The 23,007-nt window shown below is 51.9% G+C and overlaps 1 protein-coding gene across 2 annotated transcripts in view; it reads left to right on the forward strand.

The window, feature by feature from the left end:
- Positions 1-5,806: 5,806 nt before the first annotated feature.
- The window catches only part of PPARGC1B (PPARG coactivator 1 beta), a gene marked incomplete at both ends in the record, with an annotated part of 96,128 nt that continues 78,927 nt past the window's right edge, over positions 5,807-23,007 (forward strand). For both annotated transcript variants that reach the window (XM_084252882.1, XM_084252883.1), the window contains one exon: positions 5,807-5,884. In XM_084252882.1, coding sequence (XP_084109008.1) covers positions 5,807-5,884 — 78 coding nt within the window. The remainder of the gene's footprint in view (positions 5,885-23,007) is intronic.

Genomic DNA, 23,007 nt, shown 5'->3' on the forward strand with positions numbered 1-23,007 from the left:
GATAGGTTTGGGCCTAGAGCATATTCCTGCCATCACCAGGCAAGAACCAGCCTCAATAGCGAAGCCAACGCAGAAGAAAGCAGCAGTGCGAAAAGAACATCCACATTTTTCTGGCAACATTCCTCCTTTCAACGTGTTAGTCACAGAGACCTACACATTATCTGGTAGCCCAGCATTTAGTTTTCCTGTTCATTGCAATCAAAGCCGTCACAACTAATACAAGTCCCTAAAGCTTAGGAGTCCCTGGCACCATGGTGTTTGCTCAGGAAGGAATGATGAATGAATTTCAAACAGTGTAACCACATGATTAATATTATTTGCTCAACTCACAATATGCAGATCTGTCTTGATTGTGTATTGAAAGATGAAGGCTATATACACAAAATAAGTATTCTGGTGGCTTTTGTTGGTTGAATGAATAAAGGAACTCATTCATTGTCATTATCTCCTATCTTAGCTCTGTATAGTATTCAGTGACATAACCCAGCCCATGGAACCACCTGGACAACACAAATCTAGAATCACAACGGACCAGCAGTTACAAATCAAGTCTGTGGGACACTTGCACTGAAGAATATCGTGCAGTGATTTATTTATTTATTTTTTATACAAGAGCTGGGGTATAGGCCAGAAGCGCGGGAGGGTGAGAGGATTCACCAGAAACAGAGTGGGGAGCAGAATAGGCAGATGGGCCAAAAGCACTGCTGACAGGAGAGGTCAGCTGTGCCATATGGAAATCTCCCTGGCCAGCCAGGAATCGAACCCTTGCTGCAGAATTGAACCCGCGCTGCAGAGGCTGCGGACCTCTTCACAGTGGTGTGCTCAACCCACTGCGCCACCAGGGAGGCCCTATCATGCAGTGATTTAAAGGAATAATGGAGATCTTTGTCAACATGGAAAAACCTCTGAGACATATAAGAAAGAAATGATAAAACAATTACAGTAAAATTGTATTTTCATTAAAAACAAAATCTCCCAAATAAAACTTTGAGTTTCTCTATAGTCATAATGAGTACATAGGAAAGGTCTGGATGGTCACTCATGAAACACTAGTAGCGGATACCGCTGGGGTAGTCTTGCCCTCTGTTGCCATTTTAGATGAGGATACTAAATTTAGATGTTGCCATTTAAGGGTCAGTGGCTATCTCTTTAAATGTTACCATTCTGGTATAACTAAATAAATGAACAGATAAAATTTTAAAACTTCTGATACGCACACATCCTGGTAGAATTTACATCTATGTAGAAATAATACCTCTCTGGTAATGTTCACCTCTCTGGGCTTTTGGTTTCTCCATTGACCGAGTGGGCACAAGGAGGGCCTTGCCTGCTTGGGGTGTTTTTGCCCAGTCCTTCCTTATCTCCATGCATGTGTAGTCATTTGTAAGGTTTAAGAGTGTCGACCAAAATGGCCCTTGCAAACATGAGAAACTAATTGCTAACTTGATTGCTGCTTAATGTCCCTCACTTGCTGATTTGGAAGCCCTTTCATTCCATGTAGCATATGAAAGAGAAAGTAGCATATGAAAGATTTGCGAAATGTAGCCCCTGAATGTACTGGGGAGTTCATAGGTCAGCCTATAGGAGGAAGAGGGTGCTGGTTAACAGAGGGGAATAGCTGGTTTATGGGACACTTCCCCTACGGCCAACTCTGAGACCCTTGAATGACATCATCTATGTCATTCATTCCCAAGCTCAGCCCTGAGAAGTTTGTCTTGTGGAAGCTGCTCAGGTGCTGCACACGGTCCTGGAGCCCTGGCTCACAGTCCTGGCTGGTCGTGGCCTCTTGCACATTGTCTCACCTGCCCAGTGTTGGCTTCTGTGGCCTGTGCTACCCCTCCTGGGTTCTGCAGTTCTGTTGTTAAAGGGAGCTAGGAGGTGGCATTCAGAATTAACAATGTAAAGTGGGGAACTTTTTAGTTCCTCTTGACTGGTGTCCTTGCCTCCTGGGCTGCAGGGCGGGGCAGCCCAGTGAATTCGGGGTGGGAGGAGAGCGGGAGGCAGGCCAGCCTGATACAACAAGCCTGGAAAGAAGCTGAAGATAGAAAAGAGTGACGACTCCCTGGTCTGGGTTATAGACTCACAGAGTGTGGGTGGCTGGCAAGTAACCTCAGTGATGATCAAGACTCATGTCCTAGCTCCCTTCCTCATTCAATGAAAATTTACTGGGCAGTGGACTAGAATGTGGGCAGGGCTGGCAGCTGTTGTGTTCACTGGCACCAGGGCAGTGGGCAGCACATAGTAGGTATTCATTAAACTTCTGTTGCATGACGGGCATTTTCAAGGTGCAGAGTCATCTAGGGGAGCCGACTTAGGGCAGATTTCTGTCTCCCCGGAAGACTTATTGAAAGGCAACCTCTGGCCACGGGGTGCAAATGATCCTCGTGCCCTCTAGAGTTGAGAGCGCACAGCTGTACTGTCTGAAGAAAGCATCCTCCTATTGTTGGAAGGGAGAAAATGCTGACGTTATAATTTTTGAGCATTTGGTGACTATGAGGTTCAAGTCAAATAGGTTCCTCTTGCCGTATCTGTTTCCGCGGTAGCTGGAGGAGCCTGGACTTCACAAGGGGCACACACAGGGCTGGCTCACACTAATCTTGGGAGAGGTGAGGCCAATAAAAAGGCAGAGAAGATAGGAGTCGAGCCATATGTAGTTCAAGTTTGGCATTATTATTGCCCTTCACTTGGAAGTCATAAAATAAGACATGGGCCATCGCTCCAGCTTCCTGGGAGTAGACGGCTGTCTTTCTCAGCTCCTTCAAGGGCCTGGGGCTTCCACTATGCACAGACCTGGGGTCCCATCTCAGCTGTGTCTCTAATGGCTTAGTCTTGAGCTAGTCACTTTAACCCCTTTAAGCTTTAGTTTTGTCAGTCATCACATGGACATCATTCTGCCCACTGCTCAGGGGTGTTGAAAATGACCCGAGAGGTTATAAATTCAGGCACCTGGCGCATGTCTGGTACCGAAAGACTGCTGATTTTGGCTGAATCCTACAAACTGCCGAACTGTCTGAGCTGGGGGTTTCCTAGGGGTTCATGTAGCCCAGCTCTTGCTTTTCACAGGTCAGGAAACAGTCTCTGAGAGGGGAAGCAATTGCACGTGATCACATAGCACCTCAGGTTTCCTGAGGGGTTCTAATCTCAATGAAGTGCTTCACATTCCTCCAGAGACTAGACAGGGTGATGAGGCTGAGACTCTGTGGGTGGCCTGGGATGCAGGAATTCCTAGGATAAGATGCTTTTGGGAAGGAAGCTGGATACCTCAAGCGGAGGCTTTCTCACCTTTCTGAGGGCACACCGATTAGTAAGACAGTCCCTAAGTCAGGCAATTTGTGGTTTTTCTGTCAACACTGGAGTTTTAAAGACAAAAGTCTTCGGCAAGTGTTGCTGAGGTCTTCCCTGTGAGGTCCTGTATGGCACCGCAACGGATGGCTGCCCTTGAGGACACATTGAATCTGGCCTTGGGACTGGAAGGGGACTGACACCTGTCCGAGGTGGCTGGATCTGGTAGGGACATCTCTGGAAAGTGTCCTACGGGCTGACTCTGGCGTCCATGGGTAGGTGCAGAAAAACGGGCCAAGGAGAGCTCAAGTCCCTGGTGCTAGTGGCCATGATGCAGGTGACGGTGGGTGATGGTGACAATGAGGTAAGCATGCCTATCTGCCAGGTGTAGGGCCAGGCAACTTATTTTATGTGTTGATTTCATTCAGTGCTCACCAGATGCCTACTGACACTCAGAGAGGTTATGCGAATGACCAAGGGCACACAAGAGGGAGCACCAGGATTCAAGCCTAGCTCTTGGAGCCCAAGGTAGCCGGCAGCTTCTAAGTGGTAGAAGGAAGGAAAGTAACATTGGCTAGTGCCTTCAAGGGATGTGTATTTTATCCCCATTTTCACAGATGAGAAAATAAGACTACAGTTTAGCATTTTCCCCATGAGGTCTGGCCCCGTGCCAAGCACTTTACATATATTATCTCCCCATTCTTCGTAACATCCCTATGGAGTAACTTTCTGATCCCCATTAATGTAGATAAGGAAACTGAGGCCAGGGCCTAAAAGATTTGTAGGAATTCAAAACCCGTCCTTAACATATGGAGCTGCCTAATATTGGAACAAGACGCAGAGGGCTGGACCAGGACTCAGGGCTCCTGCCGCCCAAGATGTAGGCTTTTTGTTGGAATTCACTGTTCCTTAAAAGTGTACTGGCCTAAAGCCGACAGACTGAAATCACGCCCGTGGTTCTGGGAACCTCAGGTTGGAGAAGGAAGCTCTTGCTCTGGTGTTCAAGTCTGAGCAGGTGTGGCCGGGACTCTCCCTGCTTCCTTCTGGGGGTGGGGGGGGGGGGTGCTGAGTTGCAGGGTGGGGCAGCCCTGAGAGTCCAGGGTGGGAAGAGGGTAAGAGGCAGGTCTGCCCAATAAAACAGACCTAAATCTTTCTGCCTTCATGCCTTTACCCAGGTGGTGTCCTATCTCCTGCCTGGCAAACAGTGGGCATGACAATGAGAATCTAAGGCTGGAGTCAGGAGGTCTGACCTCCGGCTCCGGCTCAGGCACTCCCGGTGTACCCTCACTCTGGGTATACTACACAGTGTGTGGCTTTGGCGGCCGGGGTGGTGGTGGGGATCAAAATCCTCTGGTGCTTTAGTTAATACATTATTTATTAAGCACCTACCCTGTGCTAGGCACTGGAGACACAGCAGGTGCAAAAGCAGGTCCAGGCCCAGCTTCAAGGGTCTCAGAGTACTAGGGAGAGACACAAAGATCAAATCTTCACGAAAACAAATGCAACTGTGATCAAGAGATTTAAAGGAAAGGTCTGCAAAGCTAGGTGAGCCCATAACCCTGGGGTTGTGGGAAAAGCCAGTGGTTGATAGTCTGAGGAACAGTGGGGAAGGGTACCCTGAAGATGTGATTTCTAGGTGAATAGCCGCTGGGCAGTGGGATAGCCTATGTCTAAGAGCTCACTGTGGGATGGTTCAAGTGAGAAAATGGGAAAATCAGCGGCTCTGAGGACGCAGGCAGAAGCCTGGCCACTTCAAGATTGTGGTAAGAGAAGTCACTGAGTTTAGTCAGGCGGTGGGGTGGCAGTCGTGGCTAAGGAGAAGCGGAGGAGGAAGGAGCTACCGGAAAAGGGAAGAGAGGATAAAAGAGAGACTTAACAGAATATGGATCAAGACATCTTTCAAGGAAAAGATTAAAAAAAAAAAAAAGATAAAAGTGCCACTTCCTCCGAGGAGCCTTCTCTGATTTCTCCACCATCCACTATGGTATCCCTCCTTTTCTGGCCTTGCAACCCGGGAGAGAAACTCCGGCCTGGCGGGCAGTCAGACCTGAGCTTTTTCTTACTACACCCGAAGTGCAATGTGCCCACGAACGAGGTCCTCCGTTTTCCCGGGCCTCAGTTTCCCCAACTGTGCAGAAGCAGGTTGTCTCGTAGGACCCGCCCAGCGCTAAGGCAACGTGATTCGCTCCGGCAGAAGAAGGGGGGGTGCTGCCTGCATTGCTGCGCAGGCGATCGGCTGCAGGTTGGGGCACAGTCGCCCGGCTGCGGACGCTCTCCTCAGGGCTGGGGGCTGCGGCCGAGGATCTGGGCGCCAGACGTGGCGCAGGAAAGCCCGGGCGCGACCCCCGGCCGGCGCGGCCCCGCGCGGCCCCGCCCCCGCAGCCGGCGGCCCTGCGGCAGCCGGGCCCGAGCTCCGCCTCCCCCGCGGGCCGCGCTCCCTCCTCCCCCGCCCCGCCCGCGCGCGCGCGCCCTCCCCCCGCCGCCCGGCGCTGACTCCGCCGCACGCTGCAGCCGCGGCTGGAAGATGGCGGGGCAGGACTGCGGCGCGCTGCTGGATGAGGAGCTCTCCTCCTTCTTCCTCAACTATCTGGCCGACGCGCAGGTACCGCCAGCGGGGCCCGGGCCCGGGGCTGGGGGTGCCGAGCTGCGGGGGCCGCCGCCGCAGGCGCGGAGACGGTGCGGCGACCGCGGGCACATTGGAGGGAACCGGGAGTTCCAGGCTGCAGAGCCCCCCGTCCTTGCGCCCGGTGATGTGCTCCTGCACGGGGGCCGGGAGCTGGAGGGCCCCCCGAGCATGCCGGGGCGTTTGGGGCGCTACGGCCGCTGGGGAGGGTCTAGCCATGGTCGCCTGGAGTGCGCCCCCCTCCCCGCCGGCAGAGCTGGGGTGGGGGTGGGGGGCAGCGCGCTTCACTGGGTATGTGGAGCCGCGCCAGGGTGTGGGGGACCCTCGGGCTGGGGCTGGGTGCCCAAGGCGCGCCCTCAGGCGCCCGGCACTTGCTGCCGTACTTTCACGTGGACTTGTGGCCCCGGCACTGGCGCCTGCCCGCGTCCCCGGGTCCCCCGCTCCTCCCGTCTCGGGCTCCCGGGGTGCTGCTGCTGGACCCCCGCAGCTCCGGGTCGGCGCCTGCAGCGCGGAGTTTCCTGTCAGTTGCCGGATGAGGGGCTCGGGGTCCGCGGGCACGTGGACCTGCGGGCCGGGATAGCGCCTTACCGGTTTCACTACCCGGCGCAGCCCCCCGGGGCGAAAGCACCGCCGGATGGAGGCGGAAGGGCTGTCTGGGGGCGTCTGGGTCCCCCTGCGGCGCGCGGCCCCAGTGCGTGCTCGGCGATGCTGGGGGAAGGGACGGCGAGGCGGCGTCCCGGGCTCGGGCTGCGCGGGGAGCCCCGCCGGCGACACGCGCGTGACAGGAGAGGGTGCTCTGGTGTGCCGCGGCGGGGGGTGCTGGTGTGCTGGGAAGCGGGTGACTTGGAGACGGGGTGTGTGCGGGGTGCTGCTGGGAGGAGCAGCGGCCGAAAATGCCTGCACCAGGTGTGCGCGCCCCCCACCCCTTCCCCTGTTTTCCCCACCCGAAGCCTGTTGCAAGCGTAAAGTTTCGCCCCAGAGTTAGGGCTTTTTCTTGGGGCGCCCGGCGGCCGGGGGTCGGGATGCCGGGAGGCGGCGGAGCGGAGACGAGACCCCGGATGCGGGCGCACGCCGGGGCTCCGAGGGGCCGCGGGGAGGCACCGGGCGCGGCTTGCGGGGGCTGGCTGGGTACCTGGAGTCGGAGCGCCGGTGCCGGCTCGTTTTGCATAACACTGGCAGGGAGGGGGAGCCGGGGAGGGCGGGAGGTGGGAGGGGAGAGAGGGAAACTTTGCTGCTTCTTATAATCTGCCTGTCTTGGGCGGCAGCAGCTGTCATGGGACCGGGTGGGCGGGGAGAGGCTTGCAAGCTGACTCCCTGCGGGGAGACGCGACTCGGAGGGGACGCGGCGGCCGAGACTCAGCTCCGGGCGGACTCCGAGCGGCGGCTCCGGGCTGGCGACCGGGACGGCGCGGCGCGGGGGTGGTCGCGGGAGGAAGCCCGCCGCGCGCGGGGGAAGGCCGGCCTCGCCGGCTCGCGGAGGTCCCGGCCTCGGGGGGCCGCGGGGCTTCGGAGGGGGGCGGTCGCGCCCGGGCGGGATCGGGGTGGGGGGCAGGAGACGCGCGGCCGGCGGCGATCGTCGCGCGGGTCCAGGCCGGGGGCCGCGTGTGCTGAGCGGGCCGCGCGCTCGCGTGTGTGTCTGTCTGTGCACACGCCGCGCGCGCCGGGCGCGTACCTTTACCTCTGACGAAACTGCAGTGGAGCTCCCGCGGCGGTCACCGGGCGCTGGCGCGCGCCGGGCGCCCGGTTCTGCGCTGCAGGCGGGGCTGAGCCCCCACTTGCACCCCCAACCCCAGCCCCTCCGCAGTGGACCGTCCCGGACTGGGGGCCGCCGGGTACTGGCAGGGGGTAGAGTTGCCGCGGGGAAAGTTCTGTCCCCTGCCCCTCGCACTTGGCTGAGGGTGTCTCCAAACCTCTGGATGGAGCGGCGGGGGACGGAGGCCTGAAATAGCCTCCCTTGTTCAGGGACCGGTAGCGCGAATTCCCGGTCCTGGGGCCGACCGCAGGTTTTAACCCGGTCTTCAGTGTACTTTGGCTCACCAGTAATTAATTGTTTGCCCTTTAGCCGCCCAGCGGGCCTACCCAGCAGGGATGTTTCACCCAAGGAAACTAGAAAATTGGGTAACCAGGTGTCAGCAGAAGCAGTGCAGTGAAAGTTAATCTGGGACGTTTGCTTTTTTTATTTAACCACGTGACAGGCTGAGGATCTTCTGGTGATCTTTGCCGGCCCAACTTGGGAAATGTAACTGATAGGGGGAGCTTTGCTGCCGCCCCTAGAAGGCTAGGAGCCCAGCCGGAAGAGGACCTGGGCGGGCCCCTGGGTGCCTCCTCATTTTACATTTGGGGACAGAGGCTGTGAGGAGTGAGCGGTTTGTACAGGACCAGGCAGCCAGCGGGTGACAGAGCCACCCAGGGCTCCTGACTCCAGGTCCTGTGTGTTACCTCGAAATAGCACTGGACTTGGAGTCAGAAGGCCTGAGTGGAGTCGCCTTCCCCACTCTCTGGCTGGGTGATCCTGGAGCAAGCCTTTTTAACTCTCCTCGCCTCCTTTCCTCCATTTGTCAAATGGGGCTGGTGGTGTCTGCAGAGAAGCTGATGGCCAGGTGGTGGGGGTGAGCTCTTTGCATGTGAGATTTCTGGATGTTCCTGCAACTCCTTCTCCTCCCCAGGCCCTTCCTGTCCCTCTCTTTCTCCCTCTCCCTGGTTTGCAAGGGGTGGGGAAAATTAATCGAAAGGCAATTTATTGTCCTTCTGCAAGAGACTTCGGTTGTCTTTGGTGGCTAATCCAGGGCGAGATAGAGGGAGGACTTTTGTTTAGGAGACTTAACTTTTGCCCATTCAGGCCAAAGTTCAGAAATTCAGCAGATCAGGGATTGTGAAAGTTTCTTGGAAAGGTTTGGGGCACGTATCCCAAAGGCCTCGGGGCCGACTGCACGTTGGCTTAGGCTCTGCCCCTTGCCTGTAATGCCCTCACTCCCTTGCCTGCATGCCTCCTCTCTCAGGCCTTCCCAGCCTGCTCGCCCTGCTTTCTCTCCCCTCTGGTTTTCTTAGTCTTTGTTATACAACCAAGCACTTTGTGTGTGTGTCCCGTGTCCCAGTAAGATTCTAGAATTAGAGTTGTGTCTTTCATCTCTTTGTGCCCCTGTGGCACCTGTCACCGTGCTGAGTTCCTTTGCTCAGCTCTTGGCTAGGCACATGCATTACAGACAGGGAGACAGCTGGACAGCGGGCTTGGCGCGGAAAAAGGAATGCAGAGGGCTGCAGCTGTGGGCAGTGCCACATACTAAGTCCACACTAAATATGGGTTGTTTGAAGTCGCCTGGGCCATCAATCGTAGATGCCCCACATGTCAGAGTTGGCAGGAACTTTATAAATCATCTGGTCCAAGTCCTTATCATTTAAGTATGTTTATAGAATCATTAGAAAAGGGTAAAGAAAAATGAAAAATATGTCATCTTACCAAAGAGAACCATTGTTAATGTTTATATATGTTTCCAGGTGCTTTTTTCCTTTCTGGATTTCTATAGCTGACAACTCTGTTACAAAGAAGCAGTCTTTATTCACTAATTGTAACTTGGAGTTACACAGTTGTAACTTGATTTTTTTTCTCCTCCAAATAATATGCTGTGACCATCTTGCCATATCAATAAATACTCTGCTTAATATCTGAATGGTTGTGTAGTATTTTATTAAGGGTTGAACCAAAATGTATCCTTTAACTGCTAGTCATTTAAGTTGTTTATAATTTTTTTTTTTTGGCTCTTCAAGCCCTATTCATACTGAAATGAGTATCTTTGTGCATATGTCTTCTTCATTTAAATTCCTCGAAGTGAAATTACTCTGTCAAAGAACTTTGCAGGCATTTGGTAAACACATTTCTGGATTGCCTTCTAGAAAGATTGTGGTAATTTACACACTTATCATCAGCCTTGTGTGGGAATGCTGCTTCCTCATACCCCGACAACTCTTGGTATTTTCGTTTTTATCAGCCTGTTCGTCAATAAATTCTGTCACCCTCATTGTTTTACTGTGCATTTCTTTGAGTCCTCGTGATGCTGAGCCTTTCCCCCATATGATTATGGGCCATTGTGGTTCTGTTCCATGAGATGCCGTGTTTGTGAACTTGGCCCATTTTTCAAACGGTGTCGTCACCCCTCAAAGGTTCTGAAACTGGATATGTGCACCCGGGAGGGGCCCTTGCTATACAGAGACTTGGGAACATGATTGGAAGTCCTGGTATTCACTTGCTAGGTCTGGAATAGTGCTGCCTCCACAGCTTCCAAAGCCAGGGCCAACTTCTTTTCCAAGTCCAAGTTCTGGTCATCTGTAGGTGCAGGCTGAAATGTAGCTTTTGCTGAGCACCTTTGCCCACCCTCTACCTGGAGGAAGTAACTTCTCTGTGATTACCCCCAGCTGGACCGGGCTCTGCTTTCATTTGAACTTACTGGCTGGTGCTAGGGATCAGGATGTAGGAGAAACCCAGGAAAGGCAATGGGCCGGCAACTGGGCCCTGGGGGCTCATATTTCCCCTTCACCTCAGGGCCCTCCTCTCCATGGCTGGTACGGACCAACCAGAAGCTCCACCATTGCCAGGATGTGAGTCACTCTTTTCCTTCTCTCTCTGGAATAATAGAAGGAATACTGCTTTGAGTCAGAAGCAGCCTTGCAAATGGGGTCTTGAGCTTGGAAGTGAGGTCATAATATGAAGACTGCAGTGTTAACAGCGGCCTCCTCCATCATCTTCATCATCAATGACATTTATAGAGCGTCCTCCAGATACCATATGCCCTGCAGAACCTCTATTTGCTTTATTACCTTTCATTCTCATCGAGACTCTACAAAGGGTAGGTCTCTTCTTGTTCCCATTTTACAGATGAGGGTTTTATAGTTTTGAGAGCTCTCTGACTTGCTGAGGAAAACCTGCCTATGCCAGAAGAGCCAGGATCAGCAGACCAGGTTCCACTCTGTTTTTGGTCACCACTGTACTTCTAGCACATTGAGCTGATGAAGGCACATTATATAGAGAGAAGCCAGAGCTCCTAAGTCCCTCTGCTTCTCTAGGCCTCAGTTTCCCAATCTGTGACGTGGGGATAATGCTCCAGGTTGGGAATGGAATAACATAACATGTATGAAATCAGCCTGCTGCTCATAAAACTCAGAATTCTTTTCTCTTTGAAGCAGGTGAGCAGAGCAGGGTGAAACATGGAGCTAACAGCTATCCATGCAGTCTGTTTTATGTTAAAAAGGGAAGCATAATGCTTGCTAATGTGAAAATGAAGGGAACCCAAGTGAAGTCATGTGGGCGAGAATGAGTGGGGTCGATTACTGTGGCTCCTCTTCCAAGGTAGTCACATCTGGCCTGTGAACACTCAGCTGATGCGGAATCAGTTGGGTTGGATTGCCTCTTCTGTTCCTCCCCTCCTCTCCTGGCCCAGGACCTTGTCATGAGTGGCTTTCTGCAGTTACTACCAAGCGGATCTTTGCCCCAGTAGGCTCTGCCCTCTCCCACTCGTCCCAGCCTTGATGGCAGGTCGGTCCCCTGTATACCGATCTGATGTCGCTCCCTCGCTCACACATCCCCCATGGCTCCCCACTACTTTTAAATTAAATTAAAGCCTGAAGTTTGACCTGAGTTCAGGTACATGAAGTTGGAGGTTCAGCCCCCTGACTATGCTGCTTTCCTTTGGGGATCCTGGTCCATCCCAGAATAGGTCAGTTTTTCTCCCAGAAGCTTAGGCTTGTGTTCCTTTTCTGTCTCCATTGCCACTATTTCCGTTACTCACCCTTGCAAGATTCAGCTGCCCTGTGTTGTTCTGCTGCCGCCTTCCTCTCTCCTGCTGCGCCCTGAGTTCAAGTCCTGGTTCTGCCGTTTGCTGGCTCTGATACCTTGGGTGCATCACAGACCATCTCTGACTTCCCATCTCTTCATGTATAAAGAGAAAGCTAGATCATATTTCCCTCCTAAGATTGTTGCAAGGAGCCAATGAAAATCAAATGACAAAATGGATTAAAAATACCTATCACGTCGGTTGGAGTGAAATAAATACCAAACGCTAGGTGCTAGCTACATCTCTTCTAATACAGGTCAGAAATCACTCCAGATCGTGAAGCTCCCCATGAGGGCCAGGCTTTGGTTTGTTTTATTCTCCATTTTCTCCCTCCGCAAACACACAAGTACCGCAAACACAGTCACCGTTCAGAACCTCCCGGCATGGCAAGTGAGCTAGACTGGGAGCCTCTGTTGGAGAGACTGCTTCTCCATTTGTGTCCATAGCTCAAGTGTTGTAGAGAAGGGACAGTTGAGGAAATGCTTGTGGGATGCCCTGTGGCATCTCCCCACACCTCCAAGCCATCTCTAAACCAGCTGTTCTTTTGCCTCCACCCCTGACAGGAGCCGCCACTCACTGCCCCGTGGCGTCTGCCTGCTTTTATTCCTACAACTAGGCTGACAGCTCTGGGAGAGCAAGAAATAATATTTTTATCCTGGACTAGCATTGTGGGTCCCTGACAGGGCGGCTTTTTGAGCAGAAGAATGTTTTATATGATTAGGTGTCAGGTCCTCTGAAGAGAACTTTGAATTGTGCACATTTAGCCCTGGGGAATGGTAGACACACAGAAGGAGCTGCTGGCGGGAACTGTGTAGACAACCCCGAGCCTCGCCCCAGCTTCAGCCATTTCTGTCTTGTGGCCATTCCTGTCAACCCCTGTCCCCGCCATGGCTCTCTACCAATCTTCTATGAGGTCACCTCTCTCCCTGTTTTGTGAATGGTAGAATTGAGGTGCACGGGGATTACATAAGTAAATCACTCTGGGCCTTGTGGCTGGTGAGTCCAACCTGGTATTTGAGACTGGCCCCCCAGAAGCTCCCTCTTTAGCCAGACTCCGGAGGGCCATGGAGAGCATCAGATCTACCCTGCCTTTTCCAGAAGAAGGGCACCGAGGCATGGTGGGTGAAGCCACCTAGTTGGAGAGGCCCAGGACCTTGACTCCCTGACCAGTTCTTTTCCAGGATCAAGATTTGGGGTAGAAGGGGAAATGTAGTGACTAGTCCCTAGAAGACATTGTTGCCAAGTGACTGGGCTTCCCTGGTGGCTGTGGGACCCTCCAGGACAGGCTGCATTCCTGTTCTCACCATTTCTAAACCTCCAAAGCCTCACCCTTGCAGTTGACCTTGGATTTTCTCTTAGGTGCTAAGGATAGACCACCCAGTGATGGAGACAGGGCCTTGGGGGTGGTCAGCAGCCTGGGTTCGCAGCTTAGAGGAGGGCCTGGTCTGAGGACACCCAGCTAGACTGGGCCCAAGGTATATAGGAGATGCCCCACTCTGCTCTCCCTTAAGGCACAGGTTGGGAGTAGGAGATCCAGGTCCAGAGTAGGAGATCAGAAGGCCTTTTACAAGTGGGAGGGCAAAGTCGTCGATTAATTATCCCCATGGAAAATTAGTTAATTGCTATTACTGCTTGATTTTTTTAAAAAAATTGTTTTTAAAGATTTATTTATTTATACAAACACTGGGTACAGTCAGAAGCGTGGGAGGGTGAGAGAATTCTTCAGAGCCAGAGTGGGGAACAGAACAGACAGACTGATGAAGTACACTGCTGAGGGGAGCAGCGGGCGCTGCAGAAGAGTTCTGCGCACCATGTGGGACCCTTGCCGGCGGCCGGGCATCAAACTGGCGCTACAGAGGCTGCGGGCAGCTTCGCAGCCCAGTGCTCAACCGCTGCACCACCAGGGAAGGCCCTACTGCTTGATTTTTTTACATGAGAAAACTAACATTTTCCCTAATTGTTTATGTGGCTTTGAAACCTAGGGTTGGGTTCTGCTTAGGGCAAGCCTTTTGTCTTGGCACAAGATTTCTTGGTGCCTTGGTTTTTGCATCCAGGAAATGGGACTTACAGTGGCACATACTTTCAAGGGTTTTAGTGAAGACTAGTTGAGAAGATGCCTGTATTTAGAAAGGCTCAGTCAGTAGGAGCCATTGTTCTTATTAAGAACATTCAAATATGATGCATGCCATTTACCTCCCTACAGAGCTGTCTAGGCCATGAGGTTCTTTCAGAGGATATTTTTCCCCTTTCGCCTGTATTTCTGGGATCTCTGAAGAGGAATCACATCCAGCATGTGTTGCAATACGGACTTTTAGGAAACCAAATCCAATTAGATGCCACTAGAAGAGAGGAGAAATAATCAGAATGTGTTTAAAAGCTCTGGAGTTTTGCAGTTTAACTGCCCCAAAAGATTTAAATCTGAGACTTTCTACTTACTAGCTGTGTGATCTTGAGTGTCTTAACCTCTCTGACCCCAGTTGCCTCATATGAAAAATAGAGGATAAGAATAGTATGTATTTTTTTTTGATAACTGCAGAGGATAAATAATACTTGCAGCATTACCTGATTTATAGAAAGTGTCCAATAAGTAGTAGCCACTATGAGGATGATAGTGACAATTATGTAATACAACGGTGTAATCTTAAGCTGTCAGAGAATTGTTTAGAGACCATCTTGCTCAACATCCTTACCTTGACATGAGAAAATGGAGCTGGGGATGCCTTCAGGTCACAGGGTTCCTAGCTGCTGTCTGCCTGGCCAGGCTCACTATGCGTTGCAGGCACTCACCTGTCTGGGACCCACTGTCTGGGAATTCAGCTGGGTGAACCCTGCTTGACTGAGATGGATGCTCCCCAGCAGCTCTGCAGCCTTATTTTTGCCTTGTGCTTGCCTGGCAGAACACAGCCATTTAGCAGAGGGAGAGCGAGGATACTTAGAAAGCAGGCCCTGAGCAGTGCAGCGGCCCAGGAGCAGCTCCCTGATGTTGCCATGGCAAACAGCCTTGGCAACGTGGCTGCTAGAACCTTTATTTCTGGTCTCAGACTCCTTGTGGGGAAATATGGTACCCAGGACACTGGGGAGGCCCTGCCCTGGCTCCTTAGCACTGACAACAGCCCGACTTCCATGCTGTAAGGGATCCCAGACCACAGCGGTCCCTGCCCAGACCTCTGCAGACCCCTCCAAGGCCAGCAGAGCAGACTCCCGGGTGTGATATTCAAGGCCTCAGCTGCCCTTCCATCCATCTGTTCATCCAGAACTGTGTGACCACACAGGGAGGTCCCCACCCGGGCCAGAACCTAGTTTCTCAGCATGGACCCTCGTGTGAGGTGCTCCCAATCCAACCTTCTCTTCAACCAGAGTCTCCAGAGTGGTGATGAGCGCTGTCAACTGCTGACTCTTTCAGGGCCCTCTGCTCAATTATTCACATGTACCAGCACATTTAAAATTTGAGGAAACCCGTAAAACCCCACCATTGTCCCCATTTGACAGCTGAGTAGACTGAGTCCAACTCCAGAGTGTGTGGTGTTGGAGCTGTTCTGTGGTTCCTCACTGTACCTGGCAGCCCTAGGCACCTGCCACCAGGTGCTGCTCCCCCTTCCTCACCAGCTGCATCGTTGAAGGCCCAGCTCAGGTGCCCTTCCAAAAGTCCCTCCATGCAGTGGTCCCTGTCCCTTTAGCTCTGTGACCTCAGTCTAAAGGCTTGCCTGCCTTCCCTCTGGTCTGTCACCCCTATGAGTTTTTATCTACCCTCTGGACACCCCAAACCAAACAGACCAAGAAACTGGCTAATGGGGAGAACTTCGAATGTCCCAGTGAGTTTAGATTTGGCAGGCAGTGAGGAAGTAGCCAAGGTTTTCCTCGGCATCGTTAATAACAGTCATCATAGAAAATATTACCACTTAGCAAACATTTGGTCTATGCCAGGTACTAAGCCAGGGCTTGGAGGTGCATTGTCTTGTTTAATCTTCAGCTCCTTGGTGAGGTTGGTGTTAAGACAGACCAGAAACCTGAAGCTGCAAGGAAAGCTTGCCCCCAGCCCCCCAGGCAGGTGTGGAAGGCTGTCATTAGAATGAGGTCGCCTGGCTGCAGGGCGTGTGGTTTCCATCATGGCAGTGTGGCCGACTGGCTGGGCATGCAGAAAAGACTGGAATGGGGGGGCGGGGGGGTGGGGGTGGGCGGGGGGATCAGGAAGGAGGCATCTGCATGAGGCCTTAGCCATGGGGCTCACAGGAAGGAAGTGGATATGGGGGAGAGGCACTGACTGCAGGGGTCTCAGAGGTGTCTCCAGCAGAGATGGGGGTGCACACTTGTTTCATATGAGAGGAGACATGCGTTTATTCAGGTCCCACAGGCGCTAGGTTCTGTCTCTACCCCAGGCTTTCCCTGAAACTTGTAAAACTGTGCCCCCAGCCTCTGACAAACTTTGTTTATGTTTTTTCTTTACCATTCTTTCTGCCCAACCAGGAAGAAAGCCCCCAAAGGAAAGGAACCTCTTCAGACTGGTTCACCCTCAAATCCCTTGCTTGACTTAACAGTTTCTGGCATACTGTAGGTCCCCAATGCATATCTGTTGAATGGCTAAGTGACAGAACAAATGTTTTCATTTTTTCGAAAATTCACCCATTTCCCCAGACCCTTCTCTGTGTTTGGAGTTGTGCTAAGATGTTTGGGTGAAGGGAAGGTGGGTGAGTGGAAGGTACTGACCATGAGGAGCCCATAGGCCCCTGTCTCTGGGAGAAATAAGGCCTGTACACACAAAAAACAGGGCACTTTCAGAATCTTCCATCAGAATACACCTCTAGTGGCAGGTCTTTGTGGAATGCTAAGCCACTGTTAGAAATACAGCCTCCTACTGGGCATCTCTCTGACCCAGCCTGGGGGTTCAGTGCTTGCTTCAGAAGGTTTGAATCTGCAGGGAGGCGGCTCATTCCATTGGCCAAATGCTGTTCCAAGGGGACTGAGCAGGCTGGTCTCCACCTGGAGGAAGGAAGCGGGGTTGAGGAGGGTAAAGGGGCAGGGGAGAATTTGGGGATCAGTGATCACTGTCTTCCTTGCTTGTGGTCCCCCCAAGACTCAGTCCCCACTTGCGCTCACTCCCACAGACTCCTACTTAGAGCCCATTTGCTCTTCGTTGCATTCATGGGTGCATCGTGGCACTAGAAGCAGCAGGTGGGCCCTATGTGTGATTGTGTGCAGGTGTGGGGCAGGGCCCTGGTCCCAACCAGAACAGAAACACATGGGCTGTGGCGCCGAGGGCCACTGGGTCTTTTTGTGAAGGCACAGGGAGGCCTGTTGCTCCTGAATACATTTCTGCAATGAAGTTCAAGGCTGGTGGGTCATCCCCGGGGATTGGGATATTCTGTTTAGTGATCCTTGTTTGAAGAAGTAAGGAAAGCAAGTGAAAGAGATTTTGGTATTACTATCTAAAATGGGAAGTCAATCCAAAGCAGGAAAAGTTTCAGTGTTATCTATTAACTTTGCCTATTGTTAACACACATTAGGTGGATGAAGGAGGGATTAGTCTAACCGTGAAAGCTTCATTGAAAGCTATTGCAGTTTGTGAGTGCGAGCTGCTGGGGTATTAGAAGCAGAATGTGGCAAACGCGGTCTGCTCAAGAAACTGTGTATCTTGGTGATTCATGAGACCTTCTTGGGCTTTTGAGCCCAATCATCTGGTTCAAATCTTAGCATTATTACTAACTGCGTGACCCACAGAGTTAGACAGCCTCTCTGTGCACTGGTTACCCAGCTCCCATGATAATAATCGTCCTGCCCTCCAGGGTTGGGTAGCACTAATCGGTGCTTCTCAGCCAAGAGTGCATATCAGAATCAACTATGTAGTTAAAAAATAATAATAATTATATGTCAGGGGCTCTCCACCCTTATGGAATGAGAACCTTTGAGAGCAGACCCTTAAGCTTCTATGTTTTTTAAGAGCGCCCGCTCGTGTTGCCTGGCTTTGGTCTTAACAATCAGAACCTCTTAGAAGATAAGAGTTTCTGGAATTAGCTGTGTAGGTCTCCTCCCTTTTGCTGTCCGTCGGCTTCAGTTTGGAGCACAGAGTAGGGCTTAGGGTACAAATGACCAAGGGGCAGAGAGAAAGCCGTTTTCTAAGACCTATAAAAGCAGAGTGGCTTCCTTCTCTGGCATTTCCCCTGATCTTCACATCAATCCTGTGTCTTTGGGAAGAGGGTCTTCCCATTTTGCAGATGGAAAGTAGAGGCCCGGAGAGTGATTTGATAAGATCCTGCAGCAAACCAGTCTTCAAATATGTGTCTCCATCCCTTTATCTGTCCCATTGACTTTCAGCCTCACACATACTTGTGGTGCAACCGAGGATGTAGGGGGGAGAAGGGGAAAGAAGGGGAGGTAATCATCTCTGGACCCTCAGGCCAGTAGTCATTTGAGAGCCCTAGAGATCTGCCTGCCAAGGGCCAGTCATTGTCCAGGCCATGTGGCAGTTAGGGGTAGCGATGGGTATCCAGTTCTTTGTCTTCCCAGCTGTATATGCTGCTGGCTGGGCATTGGTACTAGAAGAAGTCTTGGAGCTAGTGTAGTGAGGCCTTTCCACTTGCTGTTCCCTTTGTCAGGAATGCTTTTCCCACCATTGCCATGACTTATTCCTTCCTTCCCTCCGTCAGGCCTTCTCTGACCTTTGTGCTCTGTTCTCTTTCCGTCCTACTGCCCCGTTCTCTCTAAGGAATGCACTATTCCTGTTTATTTGTACCTCATTCATTGTCTGTTGCCCTGTGGGAAAGGAAGCACCACATGGACTATCTGGTTCTCACTGTGTCCCCAGGACCTAGCTAGGACCTGGCATGTAGTGGCACTCCATGAATGTCCCTGGAATAAATGAATGAATGAATGAATGAATGAATGAATGAATAAACAAGTGAGTGAATGGAATTCATGTTGGGTCCTTAATCTATGGTGGTCATAGTGCTCTGCTCACTTAACTCCCAGCAACCCCAGGAGAGAAATACCGCTAGTGCCATACTTCACACGAGAGACGCGAGGCCCAGTAGGAGCGCGGCAGGGCCAGGAGATAGAACTCCTTGGCTGACCGATCCATGCAGAGGTCTTCGGGGGCCCAGCAGGCAAGTGTGACCAGGGCCCTGCCCCAAGAAGTTGTGCCCCAGTGCCCTGGTGACCTCATACCACTTTCTCCTGAGGGTTGGGCAACTGTTCTCCCTGAACTATGGGTGCAACCTCTGGGTACCTGTTGGGCAGTGCCTGGCCTCCAGCCTTCTCCAGCGCTTGCTCTTTGTCCTAGTGGCTAAGGGTGTGGTTGACTGGTTTGTACTTTGTGGACCAGCCCCCAGCAGGATGTGGCAATCTCCTCCTACAGCCTGCAGCCCCGCCTCTGGGGGTGGAAGAGTGGGTGGTCCCTGCTTCCAGAGAACCATGGTGGCATCTTCTTGGCAGAGGTGTCTCTCTCTGGAGCCAAAGGAGGCCCAGATTAGTGGGTCCCATCCTCTGTAGAGGAGAGGGTACAAAGCATGAACCACGGGGGCTAGGGAGGGAGGGGAGATTAGAATCCACCCAGAATGGGAAGAAGGACCTCCTTTGCTCAGATGACCCAGTGAGTGTCTTTGTGGGGCTAGCAGAGGATGGTCTCAGTTCACTCCAGTGACGGGGACTCTACCAGGGTCTGGTTTTGAGGGTCAGCAGCAGGCAGACCAGAACTGTGTTGGAGGGCCCAGGGCTCTGAGTCAGGGGCTGAGTCTAGGCTGTCATTCAGCAGCTGAGTGACTGAGGGAGTGTTACTTAATGTACCCAGGCCCTAGTCTCGTCACCTGTGCAAAGGGTGGTGGAAAAGCTGAGAAGATGCAGTGTCTGAAGTGCTGAGCTCTGTGTCTAGGAATCGTTATTATCAATAGTGGTGGCGGTCAGGGGCTGGGGGGTGGGGGCGGGAGGTGCCCGGCTGGTGGAAGGCTCTGGCACGTTCCTGGAGCACTGAGTATCATTTGGTGCCTCTTCCTTTTTCCATTCCTGTAGCAATTGTTCCCTTTGTGTGGAAAGGTAGAATTGCAGATTGGAACCAGCCCTGTTCCCTGTCCCGGGAAGAACAGATCCACAGATGGTCGTGGTGGGTGGCCAGTGTGGAGGGAGTGTCCGCACAGCTCCTGCCGTGGAAGGAACATTACAGGATGAACCGAGCTGGCGGGCACGGCGGGGAAGGGCACCCTAGAGAGAGACAGCCTGTCATAAGGCCCAGCTTGTCCGGTGGCTGGTGAATGCACCGTGAGTGACTGGGGGGAGGCTGAGCTCCCGCCCTGGCAGTGGAGGATTTGAGTTGGCGGGAGGACTCCCGTGAGGACGAAGAACATACGGGAGGAACCAAGTGTCTGGAAGAATCACTAGTAGCACCAAGATTTCCAGCCCAAGAAAGCAGCTGCAGGCTGCTCTGTGGGAGGGGGCAGGGAGACTGGAGAATGACTTGGTTTTCCCTGGACCTCACAGGCAGGATGGAATGAACGGTATGTGGTCTGTGCAACTTGTCCCCAGGCCCTGGGCGTGGGGTGAAGGGAGACTGGGGCATGACTTCTCATCCACGGTCCTACTACACCCCTTTGTCCATTTAAAGCCACAATCTCCGTCATAGGTAGGGCCAGGCCCACCCAGCCAACAGGTATTCAAAGGCCAGGGAGAAGGTTAGTAGCTTTACAGAGTATGTCTTCAATAAATTTAATGACATAATGGTAATTACTGCCGTCATAATAATTACTCCTATTACCGCCACTGTGAGCCCTATTAGCATATTACTGTGAAATTCACACAGCATTTCACATCCATAATTCACATTCTGGGAAGATTTCATTTCCATTTTACAGATCAAGAGCTTGAGGCCTGGGGAGATGGAAGTGACTTCTCCAATAAGGTCACTGTTGTGAAGAGTCAAGGAGTGTGGGTCTCCCGATGTTGAGGGGGGAGTGGATTTTGCCATGTGCTCCCCAAGCCATTCATGTCTGTGCCTTGTCTAGACTTAGGTCCCAGGATTATCTTGATTCTCCTTGGAGCAGTGATCCCCAGTATTTTCAGAGTTGCAACATCTTTCCCTGGTGTGATTTTGCAACAATTGCAACTCCCCCAGGAAAGGGTAACTTCCATTGCTGCCTCTGTATGTTAGAGGTGGAGAAGAGAAGGTCTCTTGAGAATTTTGTAGCTGCAGGAGATAAGAGTGTTGGTGAGAGGGTTGTCCTTAGAAGGCGGGGAGAACGCGTGGGCTTGGGCCCTGCTCGTTCCTTTCTGCTGCGTGACCTGGGACAAGTCTGACCCCTTCTGAACCCAAGGGGCCTTCTCTCCCTTCATGCCGTGGCTCATTTTTCTATCATGGAGGCTGTCTTGCTTTTGTAAGTTCTTCTTGAGGCAGAAGCACCAGGAACTGGATAGAGAGGGAGAAGATTGGTTCCTGGACACGGCAGGGATTAGAGGTCCCACACATTTCAGCAGGCAAAGTCAGTTGCAGGTTCCTAACTCCTGAGCTTGTGCCCGCTTCCCTGGTGACAGGTGCTGACTTCTCTTTGAACTGCAAGTTGGGAGAAATTTGTCATGGGATCATGTGCCTTAAATGAGTGGGTTTGGAAGGAGGAGAAGGTGGAGGAGGAACTCCAGGCAAGAGAATCCCCAATTTCCAACCTTCCCAGTGAATCACGGAACATTTGGATAAGTCACTCGTGGGGGTGGAAAGATTGGGTGAAAATCAGGAAGCTTGGACCAGGTTTTTTTTTTGTTTTTTTTTTTAAGATTTATTTATTTATACAAGCACGGGAGGGCAAGAGAATTCACCAGAGTCAGAGGGGAGAGCAGATCAGGCAGACTGAGGAAGTACACTGCCGGGGGAGCAGCGGGCGGCAGCAGGAGAGGTCTGAGCGCCATGTGGGGTCCTCACCCGGTGGCCGGGGAGCAGCCCGGGATCGAACCAGCACTGCAGAGGCTGCGGGCAGCTTCGTAACCCAGCGCTCAACCGCTGCGCAACTGGGGAGGCCCCAGGTTTGTTTTTTTTTTTTTTGAGGAGCAAGTTATTCCGAATCCTCTCCTGCTAGGTTTTTTTTTTTTCCCCCACAGTACTGTTTTATTCATCTTGATTCTTCATCTCTAAAACTGCCCTTTTCTCTGCTCCCTGTTTTAGTTGAAAAAATGCTTTCATATGGGAGGGAAGGTGTCAGGGAATCCTCAGATACCCTGGGGGTCTGCTGTTGGAGCTCAGGAGGGCCATTCTAGGGGGTCCTATGTCTTTCAGGCAGGGCTGCTAGAACTCCACCATGAAATGAGGTCTGCAATTATTTAAAGAAAGCTCACGTCAAGTGGAAAAAGAGTGACCACTCTTACCTTACCATGTGGCCAGGAGGCAATTCAACACCAGAGCTATCCAACTCCCTCTGGCCCTTGCCAGCTGCTGGATTTCGCAGCCGGGGGATTAGGTGACCACGGGACTGATGGGCAGGCCCAAGTGTGCACAGTGGGTGCCCCGCAGGCAGCCTGGCCCTGCGTCAACCTGGAAGGCGGCATCTGTCCACATCCAGGGGAAGCTCTGCGCTGGGCCTCACAGAACAAGCTCATTCGAAAGCAAATCTCACCAGGTATAAGGGAAGCTAAAACTAGGGAATTTGAAACAAAAATTTTATATTGCTCTAACTCAGACTTCTGTTTAATTGCACCATAATTTACCATTAACCTCAAAGTGTTTCGGAGAGCAGAAAGTAACTTATGGCCTTAAATTCCATTTCATTTTATATTTTGGGTGTTTGTTCAATAGACATAAATTTTAGATGATATATTTGAATTAATATTAAAAATTTTACATAGGCTTTTTAAGTGCTTTTGATAAAATTTGCAGGGTAAGGAACTAACTTGTTAGAGAAAAGTGTAGTTTCTTCTTCTTAAGATACAATTGCTTTCAGCAGTTTGGTGTGTTTCAGTGCCTGTCAAAAAAATATGGGATTGTCTGTTTTATGTGCATACAAATTGTATTTTCTTTCTTGCTACAAAAGTGGCAGGTGCTGATTTATTGAAAATTGAGAGAATAAGAATAGGCATAGGGAAAAACCTCCCAGCAGCTAGAAACAAGCAGTCAAAAGCTTTGCTTGCTTGCTTTTAAAAATTTTTTTTTTTTGTAAAGTGACTTAGTAGATTCACCTCCAGCCAAGCTCCTCTCCTTGGGCACACCTTTCCCGCCTCCCAGCTGTCATTTTCAGGTCAGTTTCTGCCTGTGACCTTGAGAGGGAGAGAACTTAGGCTGTGGGCCCTCCTGCCCTCTGCCAGTGACGTCGCCCA

This window comes from Talpa europaea (genome assembly GCF_964194135.1).
Source record: "Talpa europaea genome assembly, chromosome: 13".
Taxonomy (NCBI): domain Eukaryota; kingdom Metazoa; phylum Chordata; class Mammalia; order Eulipotyphla; family Talpidae; genus Talpa; species Talpa europaea.